This window comes from Larimichthys crocea, chromosome III (genome assembly GCF_000972845.2).
Source record: "Larimichthys crocea isolate SSNF chromosome III, L_crocea_2.0, whole genome shotgun sequence".
Lineage (NCBI taxonomy): Eukaryota > Metazoa > Chordata > Actinopteri > Sciaenidae > Larimichthys > Larimichthys crocea.
Window position 1 is genome coordinate 3,859,098 of NC_040013.1, and position 19,883 is coordinate 3,878,980.

A 19,883-nucleotide genomic window follows, 5' to 3' on the forward strand; every position below is an offset into this window, starting at 1 on the left:
ACAGGAAACACACACTCAGCAGCGGCGTTTGGCCTAAAAACACACAAAAACGGCAAGTGTCGATAATTTCATATCAGCTGGATTACATCGCGACTAATAAGAAAAGCCTCTGTATCTTTCACTGACTCGTGACCTTATATTCCCATTAATAACAGGATGCTGTGTTTGCTTCACATGTGGTTTCCCTAAGTGATATTAATTGATTGTTTCTGTAGCATTCACCGGGCTTAGCAAGACTCAGCTGGTGCCTTTGTGCAGATAGGTGTGGCTGGCTGTGAGCTTAAGAACCTCCTTAATGTATTATTCATACCCATTTGACCTTAAAGATGGAAATGCAAATGAGTGTCAAGAATGAGAGGGATCATCGGACTTTTCAAATGTCAAACAGCCTGCCACAATTAAGACATATTCATTACAAGAACCCACAGGTTCCCCCCTCCACACACACACACACACACACACCCAGCTGAGATGTAAAACACCTCCAATTAACATTTTGATGATTATCTCATCTCCAGAGCTGCTGCACACCTTCACTTGTAATCCCCATAATATTGTTACACAGTCCTTTTATCACTCAGCTGCATTGTTTAATGATTTTTGGTTAATTAACGTTATTTCTCTCTCTAGGATTTCATACCTGCTGTAGCATAACTGAGTAGATTGTTAATTTGTTGCACTCATATAAAGTAATCTGGTGTCATGATGTGCTTTTGTCATGTTTTTTTTTTTCTTTGCACTGCATATCAATACTGCCATCTGCTGATAAGGGGAATACTGACAGCGCCGCCTCATGGAGTGAATACACCCAGCATGTCAGCATCTAACCTGTGGGTGGCAGCAGTAACACAAATCATATCTCCTCTCTTCCTGTGGTGGATCATCAGAGAGAGAGAGAGAAAAAATAATCTTGTGTAATAATAAATATGACATTTAATTCTTCGTCGGTGCTCTCTGGAGCTTTACGGGTTTAGGTCAGTCAAGTACAACGGGCTGTAAGCACAATAGGAGGATGTCGGCCTTTACATACAGCATCTAAATCTGGTCTAAATATTTAGTCTCCACTCGTTTCCACATGTGCCACTCAAGTCAAAGTAAATAATGCAGCCATGAAAGTGAGGTCCTGTCCTCTCGCTGAATGCGACCAACACAAAGAGCTCATGTGCATGTATACGTGCAATGAAAATCCTTGAAAAGGGGAACAGGAGTCATTTAACAGTACTTTGATGACACATGGGTGGCTGATTTAACCGTGTGTACTGCTGCTTCTGCAGGGCATAAAAAGGTCGAACTTTCATAACTGCAGTACTACTATAAATATGTTTTCCAGTGGCTGCTCCAGTGCTTTACATTTAGTGGTAAGGCTGTGAGGTTTGGACATAAGGGAATCAGATAGGTTGAGTCTGGTCAGATGATACTTTTTGTTGCTAAATTGGTTAGATGGTTTGGTTTCAGGGTCAGGGAGTTCACCTCGTCACACCTGATTGACTCACTCTGTCGTTTATTATTTTGCAGATTAGGATGAAACTGCTGAATCTGAATGACAGTCAGCGTCGGCGTTTGAATCTAAAGCTCATTTTTCAAAAGGACAAACGCACAAACAGTCTGTTTAACCAACACAATGTGCCGTTTCCTTTAACTGCAGAAGACATTTCGTTTTCCAAGCTGTGCATCTTTTTTTTTTCTACTCGGCATTACGTTTACCTACTTATCCCATTGTTCTCAGTGAAACTTCACACGCGTTCACACAAAAGAAAGGTGTGATGAATAGATAGGCACGCCTCGAGCAAGCAAAGAGAGATTCGGTGAGAATGCGTGCAGAGAAAGGTGATAGTCACTATGAGTTGTGTAAGGGGTGTTGAGATGATTAATGGGGGAGGAAACAACAACAACAAGGTCAGAGGTCGGGGCGGTCGGTAGCGTAGTGGGTTAAGCGGCCGCCCCGTGTGTGGAGGCTATAGTCCTCACTGCAGCTGGCCCCGGTTCGAATCCCAAATCGGACGGCTAATTTACTGCGTGTCACTCCCCCTCTCTCTGCTTCCTGTCTATCTTCAGCTGTACTATCAATAAAGGCATAAAAAGGCCACAAAAAAAACAAGGTCACAGGTCATGCATGAATTTCTTCTGTAACTCTTTGATTTTTATTGAAATGTTGCATAATTTGATCAAACATTTAAATGAAGCCACTTAAAAGGTTCAGAGGGGAGAGTGCCATCAACAACTCTCAGACATCAGAGACAAATTATATTTTATAAGCTGATCGTGTGTTTTTATACTCAAATCTTCATGTACCCGAGCTGCACAATATTCCACATAATTATATAAAACGGAAATAGTTGTGAAAGGGACAAATAGTCTCAGAATTGTACTCAAGTTACTTTGTTCAACTCCAGCACTGGATGCTGGATTGGTAGCAGGGGAGGTGTCAGTTCACCTCCAACCCCTTACTGCTCCCATCACTGCACCATCTCTCCACATGCCCTCTGCATGTGTGTGTGGCTGTATTTCAGGCCTATATGTAAAAACTTCTAGTATCTATTCTATGTAATATGTAAAATAATGCTTAATAATCTTATTTTATGACACATTTATGACAGTTGGCCATTGCTCCATCAGCTCTTTGGTTGTTTTCTATGCATTTTATGATGTTTATGATCTAAACCAGTGGTTCTTAACCTGGGTTCGATCGAACCCTAGGGGTTCGGTGAGTCGGTCTCAGGGGTTCGGTGGAGCGTCAGCCCTGGAATTTTTTATACCATTTGTTACAACATATCTTTGTGAGCAATCGTTTTCGAGGATGCTGGACATAAAAACTAAGAAAAGGAACAGACTCTGCTGTGAAAATGACATGAGACTGGCACTTGCCAAGGTGAAGCCACGCATATCTGAACTGGTCTCTCAAAGGCAACAGCAGAAGTCACACTGAGGTAAGTTGTTGTGAGTTCATGCACTGTGTTGGTTTTGTTATTTGAACAAGGTGATGTTAATGCACGGTTCATTTTGTGCACCAGTAAAAAAATCATATTTTATTTTTTACTAAAGAAGGGTTCGGTGAATGAGCATATGAAACTGGTGGGGTTCGGTACCTCCAACAAGGTTAAGAACCACTGTTTCAAATCTGAGACATATCTGCTCCAGCAGCCTCAGCTTGGAGCTTTGGTGCCCTCTATGTTTGGGAAGCAGTGCGTTTTTCATAAAAACATGGCATGGCACCTGTAGGTGGCGGTGAACTTCTCCACCTCCTCTCTCTCTCTCTCTCTTTCTGTCTCCACCCGCAGAAGAAGAGCAGGATGAGGCTGCGTGGTTAATGGTTTGTACACGGAAGCAGTGAGTGGATTTGTCACAGTCTCAGCTCCGACCTGTCGACCTGCGTGCGTCCGCGCTCAGCTTCAGCCGTGCGTCTTTGGAGTCTCCGTGTGGACGCGATGAGGACCTCCGTGTTCGTGCTCGCTGTGTTTCTGTGTTTCCTCCTGGTCAGAGGTGAGTGGGGGACTTTTTCCTTAAGATGTCTGACGTAATTTCGAGAAACGCTTTGATAATCAGCCAATTAATCTGTTTAACCCATGATTAAATCAGCTGATTTAACCGAGAGGAGAAGAATGGATCCGTTTCAGAGCGTCGGTGTCGGGCTGAATTGGTGAAATAATGGAAATATATTCACATCCCTGCTGTTTAAACGGCGTTAATGAACATTTAGTGAAAAGTAAAGTTAAATTCAGACTGAAACATGAGAAGAAAAGCCGTTTCTGGCCTGTCCTGTGCGTTTGGAAGCAGCATGTCCGGATTTACCTGTTTTTTATTTAAAGCAGCTTTTTCCCGGAGATACAGTTTCTTAAAGGACTTTAAACACAGCACTCACATCTGCTTTCTGTTCCTTATCAACCCTTCTTCACTGTGTACACAGCCTGTGTATATGCATCTATAAATAGCAGCTTAATTACAGGCTCAGACGACCAGCGCTCTTATTTTGAAATCGCCCCACCTGTCAGTTAGTTTGAAAACCGTTTTGAGCAAACACAAGTTAATTATTATTTGTCAAACACAGTCCTTCTATAAGCTGTGATAAGATGAGTTTATGAATGAGCTGAGATAATGCAGGCATCGCCCTTATTCATATTATTGGTACTTCAACTAACAGATTTTCAAATTAAAATCAAATTACCAAGATAAAGCAGCATGCAGTTAATCAGGTACACCTGTACAAGCTGTGCCGGGACTTCATTACATTCATTCATCTTATCATGTTCATTTTATGTATGAGTTATTATACTTGAGTTATGTATATTTCTATAGACTGTAGCTGCTGGACTGCATGTTAATGAAGTTTTCATTATTCTTTTAAGTCACTGGTTGAGTTACCGTTTGCAGTGCATGATCAAACTCCGGTGCAAATGACTCTAACTATGAAATTAGTGTAAAATATCTGCATATTTACAAGCTGTAAGAACACACACACACACACTGGGAGAAGGTCAAACACTAATCACACACCCACACACACACACACACACCTCACCGCATCCTGCTCGGCACACATGAAGAGGAGGTAGCGCGGCATGCGTGGGAATAACTTACACTTTAATATATTTTAATTTATTTCCCCCCGATGGTCTAAATAAGTGTTACGACCGGGTATAAGGGTGTGAAAAGAAGTAACATAAAACCAGATTTTAAGGTTAATAAACAAAAGTATTTTATTACATGAAAGATCAGATCGTTTTAACAAAAGGAGGTGAGGCAAAAGGGAACTAACAAGAACGAACAAACAAGTATAACAGAAAGAGAACTCTAACAGAGCCTATGATATCTAACTAGAAAACCAAAACGAGAAATCTAAACCTAACACTAAATAACAATACACACATCCAAAACAGCACCCCTGAGCTAATGGGTCTAACATAAAAATACTCTCGAGTGCAATCAGTCACTAAACGTCTAAACTAATCTCTGCCCAGTCCCAGACGAAATCCTCACAGATTTGAACAGTTTCCAAACACGATTTTTGTAAGACAAAACGAGGCGAGCTCATAGCCATAATACAAAATCAAGCCACCACGATGCTCGGGCGCCTGCTCGCAGCCAATCCCAATCCCATCGGCGTCCGGAATCGACGCCGTCAGGATCCAACCCCTCACCAGCAACCGCAGACCTGAATTTACATAAGGGAAAGACACCACACACAATGATGGCGGCCGTAACAAAAAGTCACTGAATTGGTTGCTGCACGCTTTTAGTAACAAACTCTGCTGAAAGGGTTTATAAAGCCACTAAAGCTGTTGAGAAAAGACTCTGGTCGTCTCTCTGGTTGATTTCGTGTGAGTGAAGTAGCATAGAGCTCGTCTCGCATTTTTCAAATTTGAACACGCACATTTAAAATGTGCTCCATGATGCATAGATGTAGTCGTTTCAACTTTTAGATGATGTGTTTCTGTACGACACGAGACTGCAAGATGATATTAGATCCACCTGTGCTCCTCCTGATATGAGCTTCCTCATGAATGCAGTCAGGGTGGACAGTTTGCATCAGGACGAGGAGCTTTAGGTGATGTTGATGGACCTATATAACGTGACAACTGAGCATGTCGTCACTTATTTTTGCACTGTTCCACACGACCCAGCAAAAATGAGATTTGGTGACATGAAATTAAAGAAATCAAGATGTTGTCAAAATAAAATCTAACAGTGATTTTTAGGTTCTGTGGTTTTAAGATGCACCTGAGAAATAACAGTAATTAAGATTTTAATTTTATTGTTTGTTCTTGTTCAGCCTGCACACCAAACACGTTTAATTATATTTCCAAGTTTGTCAGTATGCCAGCATGTGGAGGCTGCTTCCTTGACCTTAATGTTACGAGCTTTATGCTGTGCTTTTTACAGCATATAATCTAATCATCTAATGAAATCATCTCAGTTAATTTGATCAAGCTGGGCCTAACGAGAAGAAGACAGGGAACATTGCTAACGAGGTGAGAGAGAACAAACAAGTAGTGCAAACTGACTCAAACGTTTGCAGTGGAAACAAAGAAGGGCAAGCAAACAAAGGTGTCTGTGTCAGCAATACAGAAGTAACAATGGGAGCATTCATGGAATTTATTTTTAGATGGAATTATATCATTGTTTTTCTGTGTTCTGCTTGTTAAAGCACTACATCACACATTGTTTTTGTTTGTTTTATTATTTACAGGGGCTCCAGTACCACCGAACAATGAGACGCCAGCAGCATCGATTACAGACCAAACTGTAAAAGAACAGTCTACCGACAACGGACAACCAGAAGAAAATGTAGTGAAAACTACTAAAACTGGTACTGATGGAAAGTCAGTGGAACCCAGCGTCACAGATCAGTCAAAGGCTGGGAAAGATAAGGAGGGAACGGACAAGACAACGCAAGCAAATAAAGACACCTCCGAAGAGAAGGCCACTGATAACAACGCAAACACACAGTCGAGAGTAGCCAGTGGGGGAGATGCGCAGGGAAATACTGCTGCACAGGGAGAGGCGAAGGGAACGGATGCTGGAGCGGGAGATGCGAAGGGAACGGATGCTGGAGCGGGAGATGTGAAGGGAAAGGATGCTGGAGCGGGAGATGTGAAGGGAACGGATGCTGGAGCGGGAGATGTGAAGGGAAAGGATGCTGGAGCGGGAGATGTGAAGGGAAAGGATGCTGGAGCGGGAGATGCGAAGGGAAAGGATGCTGGAGCGGGAGATGCGAAGGGAAAGGATGCTGGAGCGGGAGATGTGAAGGGAAAGGATGCTGGAGAGGGAGATGTGAAGGGAAAGGATGCTGGAGCGGGAGATGTGAAGGGAAAGGATGCTGGAGCGGGAGATGTGAAGGGAAAGGATGCTGGAGCGGGAGATGTGAAGGGAAAGGATGCTGGAGCGGGAGATGTGAAGGGAAAGGATGCTGGAGCGGGAGATGTGAAGGGAAAGGATGCTGGAGCGGGAGATGTGAAGGGAAAGGATGCTGGAGCGGGAGATGTGAAGGGAAAGGATGCTGGAGCGGGAGATGTGAAGGGAAAGGATGCTGGAGCGGGAGATGTGAAGGGAAAGGATGCTGGAGCGGGAGATGTGAAGGGAAAGGATGCTGGAGCGGGAGATGCGAAGGGAACGGATGCTGGAGCGGGAGATGTGAAGGGAAAGGATGCTGGAGCGGGAGATGTGAAGGGAAAGGATGCTGGAGCGGGAGATGTGAAGGGAAAGGATGCTGGAGCGGGAGATGTGAAGGGAAAGGATGCTGGAGCGGGAGATGTGAAGGGAAAGGATGCTGGAGCGGGAGATGTGAAGGGAAAGGATGCTGGAGCGGGAGATGTGAAGGGAAAGGATGCTGGAGCGGGAGATGTGAAGGGAAAGGATGATGGAGCGGGAGATGCGAAGGGAAAGGATGCTGGAGCGGGAGATGCGAAGGGAAAGGATGCTGGAGCGGGAGATGTGAAAGGAAAGGAAGCCAGTGGGAAGACGGAAGGGAGGAACGTTGATGAGGACGTAGCGGAAAGCAGTCATTTCTTCGCCTACCTCGTCTGCACGGCTGTGCTGGTGGCAGTGCTTTACATCACCTACCACAACAAGCGAAAGGTACGTGACATTCTGTTTCTCGGACCTCTGAGGCAGATGGTTTCCACTGACCCAGATTTGAGTAACAAATGTGGTCCGTGCGTTCTTATTGCAACAAACATAGATGGAAGTGGAATATATTCAAACACAGAAATGACTCATGTTTGTTTTATATATTCTGTCAGGTTTCCACTACATGCAAGAGAATAACTGCACTATAGTTTGAGCTTTACAGTAAATTTGAATCAGACTAACTCAAACTCTTTGGTTTTCATTAGCTTAATCCATCCAAAAACCCAAAGTGAAGTTTTACCCTTTACAGAGCCGAGCGAGCTGTTTGACAGCATAACTGGTGCATAATGAAACAGATGACACAGAAAGATTGAGCCAACTGAAAACTTGCCAATGTTTCTTTCTTTCTCTCTCTTTTTTTTCCTTCCTCCAGATAATTGCTTTTGTTTTGGAAGGAAAGAAATCCAGATCCGCACGTCGACCTAAATCCGGAGAATACCAGAAGCTGGAACAGCAAGTAAGTTGCTGAATAAAGGAATAACACCTCGCTCCACCCCGTTTGATTAAAATCTACTTCCACTGAATGTTCTGTGTGCACTTTCTTTCAGATGTGATTCTCTTGGAGCCGTCGCCTGGAGCAGTTGAATACACTGGGAGTTGTGCGAATGGATACTTGCATTAGATGTTTTCCAGTGTACTCTGCGTTGATTTCCCCTCGTGTTGAATGAGGACGTTCTTCTCTTATGTACCTTTTTCTAGATGCTTATTCTATGACTATGCAGATGACACTGTTGCCTTATTGAGGGGGGAGTAGTGAAATGTAGTGAAGGTAAAATAAGCATGCTGTCTTTGCACTTGTGTCGTTATTCCACTTTTGAAGCAATCTTGTAATTTGACCTGACTAAGGTCCTGACTCAGGATATTTCAGTAGCAGATGTAAATGTGGATGGACTCCGATTCCAGCCTTGAAATCTCTGTAAAATACTGCCTGTGTACAATTTCTCTGAGGTTTTTTAAACGTCTCAGTTGGAGTTGGATCACAGCGGGATTTCTGCTTGTGTTCAGAACCGTATGGTGACGGCCGGTTGAATGTAATGGCTGCCTTCATTCTGCAATTGAGATATTAGCACCGTCCTCACCCACTTGGACAGATGGAGCCTGTGGTTAAAGCAGTAGTTTGATATTTTGGAGAATATGCTTATTTGACAAGAAGAAAACCCTGATATCTTATGGTAAAAATAACATTAAGGCTACAGCTGGTTAGGTCATACTATTTTATTCTATTTTTTTTTACTGTCGTGGGTGTGGGCATGTCGTGCTAAGGCTAGACCAAAAAAAAAATTTCCATAATGTCGGACGAGTCGTTCCAAAAGCAAATAAACAGCTGAACAACTGATGTCAGGGTGTTGGGCGTACGCGTAAATGCTTCTTTCTGTATCCACACTCACTGTCGATGCAAAACAGTTGGTGTGGTGTGACTCGTGTTGTTAAACTGTCCGTTGTCTGGTTCACCTGGTATGATCGCCCAACGCATCCGTGGCCAGTTTCAGTATTCCTGTTTGTGTTGGAACTTTTCTAGTTTGTGCTTCGTGTTGCTTTGCTTTGAGATTCCGGTCTGAAATGTTGTTTTAAGCTGAAAACGGTTTTGTAAGAAGAAAATTGGCCAACAGCTGTGTTGTTTTGACTGTTGTGACTGCACTATTGTGGGCGGGGGGGTGTCTAGGGATAGGTTGACCACTAATATATTAGATTAAATCACTCCTGCAGAGTGTGTGTGTGTGTGTGTGTGTGTGTGTGTGTGTGTTGATGTTCAGAGATGACAGACTTGTGCCAAATTCTGAAATATTACTGTGATTCTGTGATTCTTGTATTGTGCCTGTCTTCTGAATTAACACACTATTTCCACTCGTTTGGAAGGAAAGCTAATGTTACCCAATTGTTTCATGGCTGAATCAGAGTCCGTATTCTGTTTCCAATTTTTTTTTTTTTTTTTATTGTGAAATCTGCAAATAAAATTCGAGGTTTTTATAAATAAATAAAACAACACATGGCTATTTTCAGGAATGACACGAGCACCAGAATCGGTTAGAAAATGTCAGAGAGTCGTTCTTTCGTACAGTCTGACTGAGAGTGGCATGAAATTTGCATGTTTTGGAGATGTTTGACTACATGGCTCAATAACTTTTTTGTCTGTACACACAAAGAAAAAAAAAACATCCTGAACCTTCAAATGTATGACTGCACGAGAGGAGCATCGATTCTAAAATAAAAGCTTTTTGTATTTTCTAGCCTCAAATGTGTTTGTTGGACTGCCTTCACTGTCACGATTTATAACCTGTCACAAATTCATTTCACAACACTGTGGGAATTTAAAACCGAAAGAAGGAAGTCAAACTTCTTTTTTGTTGTTGTTGCTGTTTGTTTCCATGGTACTGAAAGCCAAACCACATTTACAGTTACAACACTGACATTTTAAACCACTGACCTTTTTCACAGCTGCCATTTTATCACGAACATGCACCATGTACAGCACGCTGACCCTTAATTATCAGTGTCATTGGTAACACCTGTGTTTACTGTCTCATGTCATGAAATAACGTCATGTCGATTGTGAAATAACTGCATCACCAGTCATATGAACTGATTTAAAAATACCAATAGAGCAATGTGCTTTCAAATCCTTTAAAAAAAACATATCAGCAAAATCCAAAAAAAAAAAAAATATATAACTTATAAATGAACTTATAAATATAAATCTATTAATGCCGTACATAATGAGCCATAAATGCTAATTATAGATAGATAGATAGATAGATAGATAGATAGATAGATAGATAGATAGATAGATAGATAGATAGATAGAGAAAGAAATAGCATTTATGGCTCATTATTTATGGCATTAATAGATTTATATTTATAAGTTCATGACATCCCAACAAGGAAGCAACTGATTAAAAAAAAAAAAGTATTTTATTTAAAGGTCAGCATTCAAATCTTATTTTCCATAAACCAGCCATTCTTCCATCTAACCAAAACCAAATCTAACCAGTGACTTTATTCAAATGAATGTGAGGAACCTGTTTCCACACCACAGAGGCCGGATGCAGTCTGAATCATCCCACCAGTAAACGTGTACGTATCAGTTAACAAGTGGAAACTATTTCCCCAGCAGCCGGTTCAGGACTGAAGAAGCCTGGACGAGAGGTGCCCAGATCTTCACAGGCTCACAACCCGAGTCCAGCTGCAGCTTTTTCCAACGTACTCTGTGCTTCATTGTGAAATATGAAAAATCCAGAGAGGAAATGACTCAAACAACTCAAGGGGCCCCTGACTAGACACTTCCCCTTTTGTAAGGGGCCACAAGTGGAAACCACCAGTTTCATCAATAACAACCTTTATCTTTAACCAGCTGACTCTGGTGAGGAAATCTGATAAATAGGTGTGTTTTCCATAATAAAGCACATTAAGCCTTTATGCATGTGACAGTACATAAATGCACACATGTCCCAGTGTCATAGTGGCATCATGTTCCTGCTCTCCTCCTCATAAATGTCAGGGATCTCCCCCATGGAGGAGGACACCATGCGGACGGAGTTGCACCCGCGGAGCTCCATCTCATACCGGACCAGCTGTTTCCAGAAGCCCTCATTCGGCCTGGCCATGGGTCGACAGGTCTTCACCCACCTGTGGGCCTCCAGGAGAGTCACCCCGCGGTGCTTCATCAGGTATGCCACGCACAGGGCGACGGAGCGGCTCACGCCGGCGTTGCAGTGCACCAGTGTGCGTCCTCCGCGCCCGGCGGTCAGCTCGATTTTATCCGCCACCTCGTCAAAGTGATCGCCGAGAGGAGACGCCGGGGTGTCGGACACCGGGATGTGCACGTACTCCACACCGGGAGGAGGATGGCGGCTGGTCTCGGTGACGTTCACGATGCAGGTGATGTTGCACCGGGTCAGCTGAGAGCAGTCTGTGGCCGCTCGGGCATTACTGACATACAGATGATCCGTGACGCGGCACAGACCTGCAAGACCTGCAGGAGCTGCAAGATCTGCAGGAGCTGCAGGACCTGCAAGATCTGCAAGACCTGCAGGAGCTGCAGGACGCGACTGATGCATCAACTTAAAGCTGCAACCAAAAAAAAAGTTGCAAGTTGCCCGGGACGTGATGCATCCAGCTGGAAGGTAAGCCAGGAAGGCCAAATGTGTGTGGGCGCAAGCAAGGTGTCGCCCCCTGCTGGATGGAGTCTGCATGAGGTAAACATGAGCACAGGAGTGCTCTGCAAAAATGAGCAATAACTCATAGTAAGGAGGAAACTGCTAAGAATAAGTGTGGAAAGAATATAATATAAGAGAGTAAAAATCTACATGATCCACCCATTAGATGTTAAATATACAAGAAAGTCTTCATCCTCTGCAGTAGACATGAAGCTCCATGAGCATATTTAATAGAAATCAGGCCAGCAGTCAGTTTCAGAAACCATCCCATCCTGATACAACTGAACACAAACTGCAGGATTCCAGTGGAATAATAACAGGGTTTATGCAGAAGGTTACATTTAATATACCTATTTAATATATAATATCTAGTCATATAGCAAAGGATCGATAAATGTGAGCACATATGCACTGTTACTGTCAATCCCTAAAGTTATTTTATATTTAGTCTCTTAGCTGAGTCCAAGGTGACTTTCAGAGAAGATGCGAAGTTTGACTGGTGCTGGGACTCAGCACAGGAATCTGATATTAATGGCTGCTCTCCCATCAAGCTGTCAGTCATCCGAACACTGTAGATAGATCCATCTACATGATTTGAGTTGACATCTGCTAAAGAAATGACACAATGCACCACTCCACAACATAACCATGTTCTCTAATGAAGACATCAAGTATATTTGACCAACAGTGTTTCACAGGAGGACGCTTGTGAACAGCTGTTCTATTCACACTTTTCTTTTTTTTGTCTTTTCAATCTAATTTTCAGTCGATGAAATCAAACTTTTTGTTTCAACTTTTACTCCAGCAGTCAACGGTGTGCAGAACTTTTCAGTATTCGGTGACGTTGGACCGTCACACTAACCACAAACTTCTTGAGAATCATTACAAAGTTTCAAGGAAAACCTGTAACCATGGTGACTCACGGTGCCGGAGGAGAGGGAGAGACGCTGAATGACGTTTTTCCAGAGTAGAGTCGTGGTTTCACACATGAAGCAACCTGTTGACTAAGTAATAATTTAATGCCAATATAAAAAAGAATTAGGCATTCTTATACAAAAATAAGCACTGCACAATCACAAGCTTTACATGTAAAACAGTTAACCCTAACCCTTTACATGTCATTCTGTTTTGCAGTTTCTAACACCTGCTTGACACCAAAAGCAACAAATTAAACATTTTATTGTCATTGTTTTTCACAATAATTGAGGTTGAGGCGCCGAATCTGCACTGCATCAGTTCCACGTGCAATAGAAATGTCTTGCAGCCCAAGTGAAGAGGCTACGGAAAAATAACAGCGCAGATATAACAAAGTAACCTGATGTTTCCATAATAAAGGCTAGTTGTCAACAATTGATGAGGGTACATGCTTTACCTGGCCAGTGTAGCGGGCCCCGGCCTGGTCCCCGCTGACAGATGTATAGATAACCCTCTGATAGAATGTTTATTTAACGTATTATCAACTTCATTTTAACTTTCTTTACTGCAATCATAAATTATTTCTGTTATTCTGTCTGCATTACAGCACTGGGAGTTACCATTTTTAGGTAACATTCAGATTAAATGTCTATTTTTTTCATATTTCCAAGAAATAAACATCAAAATTTGCATTAAACCAGAGATACGCTTGAGCGTTTTGATATGAATGGATTTATGCTCTTTGAATTCAGATCAGCAATTGATCTATCTTCATATTTTAAATGTGTTTCCAAAACTAAACTATTTGTTTAATTTTTGATATATTGCCGTTTAGACTCTGGCCCTTATACCTTTTAAAATTCTATATATTAACTTCAAATGCCTGAGTTAATCTGTATTCTCTGGCCTCTTGTAGAGTTTATATCCACAGTATAGCTGCAGGGATGACAGAGTCAAATCAAATTTGGTCCCGGCTAAAATACCTCAACACATATCAGATGAATCGCCATGAACTTTTGTACAGACATCCGTGACGCTGCCCGGATGGTAATTTCCTGCTGACTTTGTGATCTGTGATCCGCTGACTTTTTCCTCAAGTGCCACCATGAGTGTGAGGCGAGTGTGTATGAAGCGGCAAAGGAAAAGGACACACATGCAGGAAGTGTACAGATATTTGAACAGTGAGTGATAAGTTTACAAGCAAAGACAGAAGTAACTGAGAATCTACAGATTAGCAGGAACAAGGGAAGGTATAAAGTAGATGCAGGCACAGATTAGAGTTCAGATCCAGGGTACAGAGGCTGGAAAGCAAAGCGCCATTGACAATCTGGCCAAGAGCAGGTGGAGATTGGCTGGTGTAAATGTGGAGGGTAATTGGAGAAGGTGGATGTGGATGAGTCCGGTAACTGGTCCTTGTGGGAAAGTGTGAAGACATCTGACGGATGGATAGATGAAAAGAGAACGGCGAGTCTGGAGAGTTCCATCTTAATCTTTCAGATTATTTCAGACAGTAAAACTGTACCTGAGCAAAAACTGTTACTGTTATTGGACATTTTCTGTCATTTACCTGCAGGAGTAGTATGTATTTTAATCTGAGGGATAATATTCATGTGGCTGTGCAGAGATAATTCAACTTTCAGCCTCGCTGAGAGCTGCAGACGCCACTTTGGGGGTCCAGTGTCATTAGAAGACCCTCAAGATCACGCACAGATCTCAGCATGTCGATTAAAAACACTGTTCTGGTTGTTGCAGGTTTACATCAGGATGCCATGCAGGCTGCATCAGTGCAGTTATAAATAAATACAATATGATTTCATAGGTCAGTTTTCTCAGATGTGATGAGGGATCCAATAGTTTGCAGTATATTGTAGAATCATCGTCTATATTAAAGTATCATGATTTAGTCTGGCAGTCTCATCCCTACACAAGATATCCCCAGATCTCATGAGTATCTCACTTCCTGTAGCACCACCCTGAGGCCCAAAAGTGCACCATCCAAATCTCTGAAGAATTTCACGCTCACCAGAAAAGAAACCCCCTTTAGTTAAACCTTTCCCCCGACGCCAGCCTTACTAGTCTAGTCCATCTAAATATAGATTTTCATCCATCCAGCATTTTTCATTTTCACACGACCTTCGCAGCCTCATTAAACACTGGGTGGTGTGTGTTTTTTAATCTGGTGGGCACAAATTATTATTATTAATCTTATTTTCATTAGAACTACCTCATTTTAAGACTATAGCTGACACCTTCTTTAACGCTCCTCTGGTTTATAGTATGTCTATAAAACACAATGAAACAACGTGACAAAGTTCTTCACGTTAAACAGACACGAAAGCACAATTACAGAAATAATATTCATAAAAGAGGCACATTGTAATACTGAAATCGTTTATTTTCTTTCATTTTGCACGTTTCATGCCTGATTTTTTATGTTAAATCAGGCGTGAAAGGTGCAAAATCAAAGAAAATCATTAGATTCATCAGAGAAGTTTGAGATCAGCTGTCATCATTGATATTCATGTATTCATGTAGCTGCATGTGGATGGGGTTTATTGTTCTTTAAACTAAATAAGACACAGGAGCAGCATGTGGAAACACATGAGTTAAGAATCAAGCTGAACATCTATATTAGTTTAGTTACAGTGGGTCCCTTTAAGTCAAATTATAGCAGAATACTGTAGTGTGTGTGTGTGTGTGTGTGTGTTTTGTTGTGTATTAGCTGCTGGTGCCTGCAGGCAGTCCTCGGTTGCCCAGGAAACACAGATGGTGGATGAAGGGCGCGCATACAAAAGAGCGTAAACCTGTGGCAGCAGCTGGAGACCGAGACCGCTGATTAATTCAGGTCTGTGCAGTCCTGCTTTAGTCAAAGACGTCGCTGTTCTCTTTAATACCTCCCATCCATTTCTTTGTCCCGGGGCTTCCGTCTCCACTTCATCCTGCTTTCTCCCTGGACTCCCCCCCCTCCGTCAGTGCGCAGCTGTTGTTGGCACTCCCACATCTGCTCGTCTCAGCTCGGCAGCCATACAGACGATGGACGCTCATGTTAGTGCGTATACCGTGGAGGTCCGGAGGGCCACCAGCCTTTCACTGCAGGCGTGGTGTTTGAAGCTTGCCCTCAGCGTGGACAGAAACAGAAGAAGACGCAGGAGAAGGAGGTGCAGAGGTGGAGGATCTTTTTCGCACCGTCTGATGCTGCGGGACAGGTGCGCAGGAAACCTGGAGATCACCGGTAGGAACAAAAGATCTGATCCTTCCTCATATACAACGATTTTTATCAAACAGGTTGAAATGTTTCCTATCTGCTGTTCGATTAGATCAACATTGACTCCTTTAATTTCCTGCAGAAGGAGGGCCTAGACATCCACGCAGGGTTTATGAATATTAAAATATGCTTATTTATAGAAAAGATATTTCTGGTGGACACATTAGACACAGGTTAGAATGAATGTTTATTTAATCTTTGATATGTTGTAGGGATACAGCATAGCCTGCATGGTTTTTCAGTATACATCATGAGCTGCAGCTGCTTTACAGGATTTTTAAACTCTAAGAGATCAAATCATGATTTATTTGATCAATCTGAGGTAAATATAAGACAAGGCGGGCTGTGAAATATGACGAATCATCCTCCTGTAACATCAGAGATATTCATGTTTAAATATTCCACACCCTTATTTTCTATGCTTTTATTTTGTAGGCAACCTCGTGGACGGTGTTGCATGGCCTTTGCACTGGATTCATCTCCACAGCTGCTGACATGTCACCAGTCAGACCACATGGGAGGATCCGAATGGGGGGACCATCAGCAGGACAGGTTATGTGTACAGGCCTGGATTATCTTTATTAAAATCACGAGGGAGGTTGATTTTTCTGTGGCACACATGACACAGACGGAGTATTTAGCTGAATATAGACAGCGAATGTCAGTGACGCCTATCTCTAGTGACTTATATCTCCTCGCTGTGGGTGTATTTCAGTCTCATTTGTGTCTAAATAAAAAAGCAGTAAGACAGAGTGAGAGAGAAACCATAGAACCAGAAATCTCTGGGGTATCTCGAACAGTTGGGTCGCGTCCCACTTTTCTGCTGCTTTGTGTTGTGTGTCCCTCTCCAGTTACACTGATGGGAAAGAAGATCAGGGCTCGGGACCGGACCTCACTCGCCCGCTCCATCAACCCGTCTACTGTGCTGCCTCACAGACTGGTACAGGATCTGTCAGTAGATTTACAGCATGGTGACTTTTATTTCCCTCATATTCACCTTACACACACACACACACACACACACACTGCACTGTGACTTGTTATATAGGTCCAGATGAATATAAACTGCAGAGGCAGTTTTTCTATCTCGCTTTTGCCCACGTACAGGATGTGTGTGTGTGTGTGTGTGTGTGTGCTAAGCCTCTGAAGCTGGCTGAGAGTGCAGATAAATGGGGAACAGATAGAACATGGGAGATTAGTTATGTGTTAAATCGCTGCCATATTTTCCCGCTATATGCTACTATCCTTTCCAGGATTATGGTTAAGAGAGGAGATAAACCAAACTGAGAGTGGTGACTGTGACTAAATCAGATTAGCATAATCAGCTTTTCATATTCATTATTCAACATTATTCAGGATTATCCAAGAGAGAGAGAGAGAGAGAGAAAAAAAGTTTGTTAGACCAGGACAAAAATGTGTCTTTAAAAGCACGTCCTTTGTGTTGACGGTGTGTTAGGAAGCAGGAACATCACATCATCATTCACTTTTCGACTGTAACAGCTTGTCATGTCATTCCTCCTGCAGTGATGGATGCACGGTGCCATTACAGCTGTCCCGTACCTTCAGAAGGAGACGATCCACGTTCAAACCCACCCACCAACACCACCCCGCCTGCCTCCATCCCCAACCGAGAGACGACTTCTGCTGCTCTTTGTGCAATCTGTGAAAACGAGTTTAAAAATGCAACCGCTGCTTTCGCAGTCAGCATGATCAGATTTAGCAGGGAGGTAATTTCAGGGCTGGTGTTTTGAGTCTAAAATAATTTGCTGCAGTGCTCTCCTTTTTTAAAAATATGTGTATTTCATCCTGACTGTGAGTAATACTAATACAGCTTCATCCACCCACACACTGGTTTTTTTGTTTACTCTGGCTGATGAGGAACACTGACACTGCAGCATCAAACACCTCTCACGCCTGTTCGCTTCAGCTGTCGTGCGCGGTCACCTCCTCTCCTCTGTTTCCTTGGTTACTCTGTTTCACATGTTGGTCCCTTCTCCCCGTGTCGAGACACTTTAAATCCACTCGAAAAGCGTCTTCGCTTTGACGCTTGCTGTCCCGCGCGTGTTAACTTCTCACCAAAGCTTGCGTGCAATCTGTGCCAAATCCAGAACTGGAAAGCTCTGATATTTTAATCCTGCAATGTTGGGAAAAAAAAAATCTGCTGAAGTGTGTGAGGATGACTAGTTTTCTCACATTTTTTTTGACAAAGTGTAATTCACACAGTATGTTCTTTGTTTGTCTTGAAAGCTCTTAATTTGGATGTGATACCAGCGCACTGTGTGTATTTTAACTGTAGCGCGTGGGTGCGTGCGTGCATGTGTTTGTGTGCATGTGCTCTATTCGTGTGTGTGTGCGTGTGTGTTTGTTCCTGTACGTGTGCATGTGTATCATGTCTGTCTGATAAAAACAGACATTTGCAACAGTCCTGAAGCTTTTAGCTGCTTTACGATGATTTCCTTCTAGCTGCAAACTTTAAAAAAAGAATGCCTGAAGCTTCTTCTTTCAGCCACTGGATGTACCAGAGAAGGGATAAAAAAATATTTACAAATGATTCTTAGCATTTGTTTCGACCTCTTGGAAGTACCAGTTAGGTGGGGATTCTCGTGATTTAGATAATCACAAGAATGTCGCTGAAAATTAATGGTGTGTAGTTTTCTAAATGATGCCTGCTGGCATTAATTAAACTGTCATGATGCCTACAGCCCCACCATCTGATACTTAAGCAAATTACAGCAAATGCTAATAATTATGTGCAAATAGCTTTTTGCCCAGTCTGGATTCTACTAACAGAATCTCACTAATATCTAACAGTACTAATGTCTGCTAACAGTCGGATGATTACTAACCTGTACTGCTGATGGCTGGCCTTGTTCTTTCTAACCCATTGACTAACCCTCTGCTTTATGCCCGCAGTCTGATGCACACACTCCTCTCTCATGCTCCTGCAATCCTTCTTCTAGAAAAAAAGACCATCTTTAGATTGATTATTAAAGAAGAAAATCCCACGAAAAAACCTGTTAAAGCGAGCGAGTCGAGAAGGGTTTCAGGACTTGGGAAAGGGATATGTCATTAACCACTAGATGGAGGAGAGAGGAAAGAAAAGAAAAGAGGAGCAGAAACAGCTGCTGGTACCAAACTGGGTTGACCACATACTTTGGAAGAAAACCTCACAAAACCTGATTATGATCTGAATCCAAATCCCATGACTGTGTCACGCTTCACAGGCTAAATTCACGTCATCAGGCGCCCCCCTTTCTGTCCCTGCCTGTCTGCTGTGTGGTCAACCTTCCCAGGTGAGTGCTTGGCTTGTGGTCACGCAAGCCAAGCAAAGCTCAGCTCCACTTACTAACGTATTACGGTGTTGACACTAACAGCGGCGAGGCTGTAGAAGGTCCACCTGTTGCTCTTACTAACATCTCTGTTCTTTATGACTATGGAATCAAATAATCCCATCTCTTATTGAATCTGTGATGAAATCAAAGCATGCCTTGTGGTACTAGTGATGTTTATTAAATGACATCAGATGGAAGATTCGATCCAAAACATCTTCTAGTGCCATGAGTACATACTCAACACAAGTCCTCATTAACAAGCGAGACAGAAGCTACTAACATCTCCTGAAGTTAAATTAACAGAGACTAACCAAAGAGCTTTAATTAGCTCTCTGCAAAACTAACAAACTAACCTACTAATACACTAATAATCTAACAACAACTAACTAAAATCACTAATGTTGTGCTGAGTGGCTGGATTTTAGTGAAGCAGCCTGATTTGGAGGAGTTGCGTCACTCACTGAATGTACTAACAAGATTTTTGAAGAAGTTTCCAAGAATTACTGGTGTGTGTGTGTGTGTGTGTGTGTGTGTGTGTGTGTGTGTATGTGTGTGTGTGTGAGAGAGAGAGAGTGTGTGTTTGTACAGTATGTG

The 19,883-nt window shown here is 42.6% G+C and overlaps 2 protein-coding genes and 1 long non-coding RNA gene across 4 annotated transcripts; 2 read left to right on the forward strand and 1 right to left on the reverse strand.

Moving 5' to 3' along the window:
* The first annotated feature begins 3,232 nt into the window (after window positions 1-3,232).
* tgoln2 (trans-golgi network protein 2) lies at window positions 3,233-9,851 on the forward strand. Its single transcript, XM_010734341.3, has 4 exons — window positions 3,233-3,480; window positions 6,185-7,572; window positions 7,997-8,080; window positions 8,172-9,851. Exons 1-4 carry the CDS (start codon window positions 3,426-3,428, stop codon window positions 8,175-8,177), a joined length of 1,533 nt encoding a protein of 510 aa, XP_010732643.3. The 5' UTR covers window positions 3,233-3,425; the 3' UTR covers window positions 8,178-9,851.
* On the reverse strand, window positions 8,849-11,788 carry LOC104921723 (dual specificity protein phosphatase 18). The gene has a single exon (XM_010734343.3). It carries the CDS (start codon window positions 11,676-11,678, stop codon window positions 11,076-11,078), a length of 603 nt encoding a protein of 200 aa, XP_010732645.2. The 5' UTR covers window positions 11,679-11,788; the 3' UTR covers window positions 8,849-11,075.
* Window positions 11,789-15,382: 3,594 nt separating this feature from the next.
* On the forward strand, window positions 15,383-19,054 carry LOC104921720 (uncharacterized). 2 transcript variants are annotated; one of them, XR_003462234.1, is made up of 4 exons: window positions 15,383-15,537; window positions 15,666-15,924; window positions 16,393-16,928; window positions 17,482-19,054. It is a non-coding gene; the product is annotated as an uncharacterized LOC104921720 (long non-coding RNA). The 2 variants fall into 2 exon arrangements; XR_797074.3 differs by having other exon boundaries at window positions 15,385-15,924.
* The last annotated feature ends 829 nt before the right edge of the window (window positions 19,055-19,883 follow it).

What these genes read in the sequence shown, in the direction of transcription:
- tgoln2 (XM_010734341.3), top strand. Translation starts at nt 3,426, where the DNA reads ATGAGGACCTCCGTGTTCGTGCTCGCTGTGTTTCTGTGTTTCCTCCTG. An exon ending in GTGTTTCCTCCTGGTCAGAG is followed by an intron (nt 3,481 to 6,184) that starts GTGAGTGGGGGA and finishes TATTATTTACAG; the next exon opens with GGGCTCCAGTACCACCGAAC. An exon ending in CCTACCACAACAAGCGAAAG is followed by an intron (nt 7,573 to 7,996) that starts GTACGTGACATT and finishes TCCTTCCTCCAG; the next exon opens with ATAATTGCTTTTGTTTTGGA.
- LOC104921723 (XM_010734343.3), bottom strand. Translation starts at nt 11,678, where the DNA reads ATGCATCAGTCGCGTCCTGCAGCTCCTGCAGGTCTTGCAGATCTTGCA.